Below are 7,576 nucleotides of genomic sequence, written 5' to 3'. Positions count from 1 at the left end.
CAGACGAGATGTGTTTTTATTTATGATGACACAACAATATCATGACATTCCACCAAATAAACTTTGGTTGCAACATCATCGAACCATTCAAAGATTTTAGCTATTTATGAAACAAGTTGAGAATGCGTATAATTACAGTCTGTCATCCAGCACATCAAAAATATATACAATTTTTCTTCTACAATAGACACTTCTTTCGTATTATATGAAAACAATACTACATGTATTACTCAAATTGGAAGTGAATACATTAAATGAGACAAAACCCAACATATCTTAACGAAGTTTTTTCACACTCATAAACTCCAACAAAGTCGAAAAATTGATGAAAAACAAATATTATCTAATAACAATTTTATAAATTTGTTTATAAAAATATTATCGATATCAATATTTAAAAAGTTAATGTATAACATTAATATATGACAGATTGACAAGTAACAAATTTAATCACTACAAAAGAGACATATTTATCAGAGAGAACAAACTTTTTAAATTTATTATATATTAGACAAACTACGCATTATACTTTTTTTCTCTTTATTAGATTTTGTAACACTGAATTTTTCTAGTAAGATTTTTAATAAAGCTAAACATATTCAATCCTACTTATAATATATTAAAAAATTATATTTTTCTATTTTAGTTTTCTATTAGGTTTTTTCTTAACAAAATCAATATAATTATTTGTAAGTGATAAAAATTTAAGACGGAGTGACAAAAAATTGGCGGCTCTTCACCATAAAAATGCATTTAATGATAATGAGAATACATTTAAAGATTCGAGGGCGTACAAAATAGAAAACATGTGAGTTTTAATGCTTGAGTAACCGATTAAGATATTAAAGACAAAACGTTAACCATTTTGTATCTCTCTTGTGTACCATAAATACCCCAACATTCATAAAATAACTCATATACACGCTTACCAACTTGCCTCTTAACCCTTCTTCTGCTCTCATTTCCTTCGTTATATTTATAATATCAATTTTCCTCTCAAATCTTTTTCTGCACATACATCTTTTGTAATATTTACAACAGATGCCTAATTATATCATTTCCTTTCAACAAAAACTAGATGCAAACCTTTCAAGTAATTTTTTTCTTTCTAGTGCACTTAGATCTCCATTTAACTATGTTATCATTTTCTCATTTTCCTTGTTATTCTTCAACAAGCATTCGATCTCATTAGGAAAAATCAAAAAAGAAAAATGTCATTCATATTTGGGCATCCAACTGTGTTGAGATTTTAATCAACTTGAGACCTAAAATTCAGAACACACACAAGAGTTCCTATTTAATTAATGCTGGTAAATAATACACAAGAGTGTCATATTCAGAAATGAAGGCTGCCCTCATGGAGGAACACCGATGGTTGAGATACTAAAATTTCTGTCCTTCAGTAATTGCAACGTAAAATTTCTGGGGGCATTCTGTTCAATTGTAAGGGGCAAACTATTCAAATCATGTAGAATTTTTAATATCAGTAACTCTTAAGGATCTTTGCCACAGATGAATATGTCCCCAAAATTGCACAAATGATGCCTAAGGCAGCTGTTGCTGTGCTCAAAACAATCTGAAAATTAAGCTAGCGTTAATGAATTTATTAATTAGTCAAAACAATATGCCGGATTCTGTTTTACGATATTCATGTGCTATTATGGCTTTGTATATGTTTGAGATAACACTTAGTCCTTATTACCAGTAAATCTCAAGAATTCTTAACTGAGGTTCTTAATGGAAGATTACTGAGTTTTAGAAAGGCCAAACGACTATTTCCCACCCAAGGTTTGATGTATTCTCAAAAGTCCCCCCTTTAACTATGGAAACACCAAATACCCACCCATGGCCGGTTAGATTTAACCAAACCCTAACGCCTGAAAATTTTATCTCCTTTTGCCCCCCTAAACTTTAAAAACTGAAAATTTTCCCCCGCCTAAGTTTTAAAAAATTGCAGTTTCACCCTAGGGTTTGGTTTTGAAATCTCCGGCGACCTCTCCGGCTCCGTTGCCGACGGCCGCTCCCTCCCGAAGCAACCTCTCCTTCCGGCGATCTCTTTCCTCCCATTTGGAGGTCCGATCGGCGCCCGGAGACGCCGTGGGAGACGAAGAACTTCGTCGGGAAGACGAAGTTCTTCGTCTTCCCAAACGAAGACGACGCCGTCGTCTTCGTCTAGGAAGACGGTCGTCTTCCCAGAGGTCTTCTTCTGGGAAGACGAAGAACTTCGTCTTTCCGACGAAGTTCTTCGTCTCCCACGGCGTCTCCGGGCGCCGATCGGACCTCCAAATGGGAGGAAAGAGATCGTCGGAAGGAGAGGTTGCTTCGGGAGGGAGCGGCCGTCGGCAACGGAGCCGGAGATTTCAAAACCAAACCCTAGGGTGAAACTGCAATTTTTTAAAACTTAGGCGAGGGAAAAATTTCAGTTTTTAAAGGTTAGGGGGGCAAAATTAGATTCTATTTTAGTTTATTTTTAATATTATAGCAAAAATGACGATTTTACCCCTACCACCGTTAGGGTTTGGTTAAATCTAACCGGCCATGGGTAGGTGTTTGATGTTTCCATAGTTAAAGGGGGGACTTTTGAGAAAACGCTAAACCTTGGGTGGGAAATAGTCGTTTGGCCTTTTAGAAATTATAAAGAATCCACTGGAGATCAAATTACAGCAACAGATAATCTGATTTATATAAAGAAATATAATTGTCGACACCATTAAAGGGCGTGAATAATCATTTAAAAAAAAAAAGGTTTAACTGCATGCTAGCTGTGAAATCTTTCAGTAAAATTTTGATAATTGAAAAAAAAAAAATTAAGACACGATAAGAAAAAGACAATATGCTGTAGAGATAACGGTTTTATTCATGTAACTATTCACTTAAAATACATACCTGTGTTCTAGTAGCTTTCCTCCCCACGATTTTTATGAAACACAAAGCTGGCACTATTACAGCCTGGTACCAGTCACCGAAATCATATAATAATTATTAGTTTCCAAAAGTAAAACCTTGCAAAATATTAGAGCAAAAGGGAACAGCCAATACATGTCAGATTAGCCTGACAAAGTAATATAAGCAATGTAAGTTTTCAGTCACACTACAGCTACCTTACTATGAAATTATGAGATTTCACGATATATCATTTCAGAAAGAAATATAATCTTTGAATATAAATCATAGCTTCCCCAAAAAAAAAATAAATTAATATAATCTTCTTTACATACTTATTCAGAAAATTAAAATTAGTAATCTTTTTCATGTTCTCCAAACATAGAAAATTCTATTGTGAAATGTTATGCTTACCACAAGTATACTGAGAAGGGAACCAATTAAAGCCATCACAAGACCTGCACCATGCCATCACAATCTCTGAAGCATGAGAACTATGTGGAGCAGCTTAAAAATAACAATAAATTAACAACTCATTCTACTAATAAATTATGATAAAACTGCACAAAATAGTTCATGTAAAGTGCATTCTCATTTTTTTTTTTTAACCGAATGCAGGCAATGGAATGTAGCAGACAATTGAACAATTATCTTAATATGCTGATATTTCAGTAAGAAAAAATTTCTTCAATGGCCTAAAAAATAATGTTTAATGGCAGAATAATCGCACCAGCTTTTACATTTAAAAATCATTTATTTTTGCTGATAAACATTTAATTCCTGCAACTTTCCAACATATATAAATGAAAACAAAAGTAAACAAACTAATTTTTCAGCACCAAGCATTACCGAAAAAGGGAAGGAGAAAAGCAGCACAAACAGAAGAAATGACGAGTACAGTCCTTAGAAGAATGAAGCAACAATAACTATTAGAAAGTCTGTCAGGCAGTAGCTCCTCTATACTCCTGGCCAATGGGTTCATCAAGAGTGCATACTTGTTCAAAGTCAAGGAACACAACAGAAACCAATATATGAAAATGAAACTATATTGTCTAATAACTAAATTTCCTGAGCCATCTTTAGATTGAGAAAGGATATTTAGTGAATGGGTTGACAACCTAGAGAACAGCAATGTAGACAAGATTAGAGACATATTAAAAACCCAAAAAAAAAAAAAAATCCCAATTTGATAGTTGCAGAAAAAATCCACAATCTAATACTTACTGTCGTCCATACTGCAACTTTAGAAGCAAAGCTGTGAGGTGGTATATTCAAAGTTATTTGGGACAAGGTACCTTGGCCAAACATAAGAAATCCCATCACTGCAACACCGCCATAAATTATAGTGCACAAAGCAAAACTGCACAATAACTCATGTTTAAGAAAATAGATACATGGAGGCATAGTGAATGGCCTAAGCCCAAAATTTAAAATTGTATTACCATACTATCAATGCCTTAGTAAATTTTGTTTTATCAGCCATTGATTGGTATATATTGGGAAACACAGAGTGCCCTGAGTAGCAAAACCCGTAAATACCAATTGCAATTGGAATACCACTCCAGTTCACTACTTCACCAGTTTGATGAAAACCAATGTCATCCATCGTACCAAGGAAAAGCACACAAAGTGCTATTAAGATTGTTGCAATGACCCCTCCAGCTGCATATATATAATATAACAAACAAAAATTCATAATAAATTAATTAGATCATCAACATTTCCAATCTCTAATATTCCTTAAAGGCAATTGATTACATATTTGAAACACCTGAAAGATATGAGATTACATGAAGATCCCTCAACCAAACAGTAGGCAGAACAATGACAGCAGTTAAAATTCCGAAAAGGTGCATACTGTCCAGCTGAAAACCAGGCCAAGCCAAGGATGCTCCAGGGAATAACCTAGTGAGATTATCCCCTTCCAAAATAATAAATTCTACACAATATGACTGCATATACATATATATATATATATATATATATATATATATATAGAGAGAGAGAGAGAGAGAGAGAGAGAGAGAGAGAGAGAGAGAGAGAGAGAGAAGACATCTCAGAAACTAACTAATAAGTTGTATATTATAGTTATAGTAACATGTAAATTTTGAATGCAAGCTTTACTTACATATAATTCTGTGTACAAGATGATCTGCAAAGAGATTGATGACAATAGTTAAGTATGTTGAATACAGCGACCAAAAAAAACGAAGAAGAAACTGAGCTATGAAAAAAATTAGCAAAAACTTTGTCGCATTTTACTGCCACTTCAAGCATTTTTTCAAGCAAATAAACTAAATCTGAAAATAAAAAATTAGGCAAGTTCTTCCACTTACAAGTGAAGTGCAGTGATACAGAATAGGAAAACTCAATACAAGTATATTGTTAAACAAATTGCCTAACTTACTGATACAAAAAGACGTCCATATTTGCCAAAGGCAGCTTGACCAATGTCTGGGTAGGTAACGATGCCTTCTTTGCTCTCAAAGCAGTATCTCATGAGTGATGCTGTATAACAACAGACAACTGCAAACATCAAAAGCACTATCAAACTTATCCACCCTGCTTCTTTTACCGTATAAGGCGTTGACAGAAGCCCAACTCCAGCCATTACGTTAATTCCTGTCCCAATCAATTGTTATAAATAATGGTTAGTGGAAGATACCAAATGAATAATATAATACTTACAAAAAAGTCTATACAAAGTGATGTATTAAAATATGATTTGATCAATTAATATAAAAATATCAAGTTAATAACTGTAAATTAAATAATGGTTAATGATATAATAATGTTAGAGATCTATCATGATATTTTGAATGTAAAACTATGTATAAACCCTTTGTATGTGTAATATTACTCATAATAAATAGTGGTTCAAAATTTTAAAAACCTGAGATTACAAGTGATGTTACCATTGAATATAGTTTGAGTAAAGCTACATCCATGAGCAATAGGTAATTCTTCACGAAGTGAAGCTCTTTCTGACCATAATGACTGAGTAATTGATTTCCTTGCCAAGTCTTCCTTCTTATGAACACTTCCATATTCAGGCAATAAAGGAGATTTTGCATCCACCTCTACACTGTTTCTTCTTTGACTCAAAAAGCTTGTATACATAATATTGGATGTTGTTGAAGGTATGAGGCTTCCAAAGTTTGGTGATGCCGCAATCGAGTAAGAATCAATTGTCTCCCTGACATACATAGACCAACTCAAATGCATTAACTTTCCATTATTCAAATAGATTTTCACATGTTAACAACAATTTGAAATAAGTCACATTTGTTAGAGCAGATAAGCCTTCTGAATAAACCAAAATTTATATATCTTATTTTCCTCTCACTTAAAATGAAAACTTTCATATCAAGTCAAGACTTATAATTTTAAGCATAAAATTGTAAACGAAAACTTATTTAGTATATTATTCAATCTAAATTTATCTTGACAAATGTTTATGTTGTTTTAGTACCTTATTTATATAGTTTTCGTCATGATATGTGTTTAACACAGAATTGAAGGATAAAATGTTCTGACTTTAATTCAACATTTGTTAAATTAGTTTTCAATGGCTTAATATATAGGAAAAGAGTTCATCCATTCTTATTAATATGTACATAAAGAAGAAAATATAATTGTTAAATAATTAGCATGATGAAGATGTACCTGTAACTTTGAGGCCACTGGTGAGAACATAAGGAGGTAGGATCAGAGCCTTTATCTCCTTCTCCCTCTCCATCTCCATTAACGTCGTCATCATCCGTGCCACAACTACTGCTATTTTTATTGATGCTCTCTTCAATGTTTTCTTCTTCTTCATATTCATCCTCCAAGAAAAACTCTTGTCTTCCCTCTTTCTCCATTTTACCCGTTTATGTTTATCTACCTACAATCTCCCAACGTCTCTTTTATTAAGGTAATAATAAAAAGACAAACTTGCGAATCGGAAATGGTGACGATGCTTTTGCGTTTTACTTTACAGCCTTATCGGAGAATCAAGTGGCTGATAATGGAGGTCTAGAATCAGCTAGAACCACAAGGTACAATTTGTTTTGTATTCACGTTGATTGGCGATGCAAATAATGAATGGAAACTCGTAAAACAAATAAGACTGATATTGTGTCAGATAAGGAAAATATCTTAGCCCACACGCCTTTTATTTTGGACAATTAAGACTTCCTTGAATTTAAATTCGGGAAATTAAAGAAATTACTCGTATTGCCCTTGTTCAAGTAAAAATGTCTTATTTTTTTAATTCTTAAACAAAAGTATGTCTTTTTTAAAGCCTCAAGTAAAAATGCTCAAAAATTTTATAAAATACCAAAATTATTTTTTATCACTTCTGTATAAACTCTCACTCTCATATATTTCTTACATCATTCAATCACTCAATCTTATTTTCATTTTTCTTAAAATTTGATATTGTAAATTCATTTTTCTGAAATCAAATCGAAACAAATCAATTTGTAAAAAAAAGGTATTTATATCAATCTTAACTCAAAACTTAACTTTATTTGTTAAATTAAATTCATATGTTATATAAATGGGGTATTTGGATATTTGATAATATATTAGGGGTTTAAAAAAGTATTAACAAAATATGATAGCATTTTGGTATTAAATAATGTATGAAAGTTTTAAATGAAATACTAGAAAATATAGGGGCATTTTGATACAAGACTATATATGAGGG

General features: G+C 32.5%; 1 protein-coding gene across 1 annotated transcript; it reads right to left on the bottom strand.

Moving 5' to 3' along the window:
- Window positions 1–1,271: 1,271 nt before the first annotated feature.
- LOC123205478 (amino acid transporter AVT1A-like) lies at window positions 1,272–6,983 on the bottom strand. The gene is made up of 12 exons (XM_044622428.1): window positions 6,550–6,983; window positions 5,799–6,079; window positions 5,291–5,505; window positions 5,012–5,035; window positions 4,655–4,835; window positions 4,326–4,545; window positions 4,108–4,243; window positions 3,982–4,001; window positions 3,733–3,878; window positions 3,298–3,341; window positions 2,887–2,949; window positions 1,272–1,576 (listed from the first exon to the last, which is right to left on the bottom strand). The coding sequence occupies exons 1-12, from the start codon at window positions 6,744–6,746 to the stop codon at window positions 1,484–1,486; spliced, it is 1,620 nt and encodes a 539-aa protein (XP_044478363.1). The 5' UTR covers window positions 6,747–6,983; the 3' UTR covers window positions 1,272–1,483.
- Between the last annotated feature and the right edge of the window lie 593 nt (window positions 6,984–7,576).

This window comes from Mangifera indica, unplaced genomic scaffold (genome assembly GCF_011075055.1).
Source record: "Mangifera indica cultivar Alphonso unplaced genomic scaffold, CATAS_Mindica_2.1 Un_0007, whole genome shotgun sequence".
In the NCBI taxonomy this organism is placed as follows: Eukaryota; Viridiplantae; Streptophyta; class Magnoliopsida; order Sapindales; family Anacardiaceae; genus Mangifera; species Mangifera indica.
This window is presented reverse-complemented; position numbering and strand designations above follow the sequence as displayed.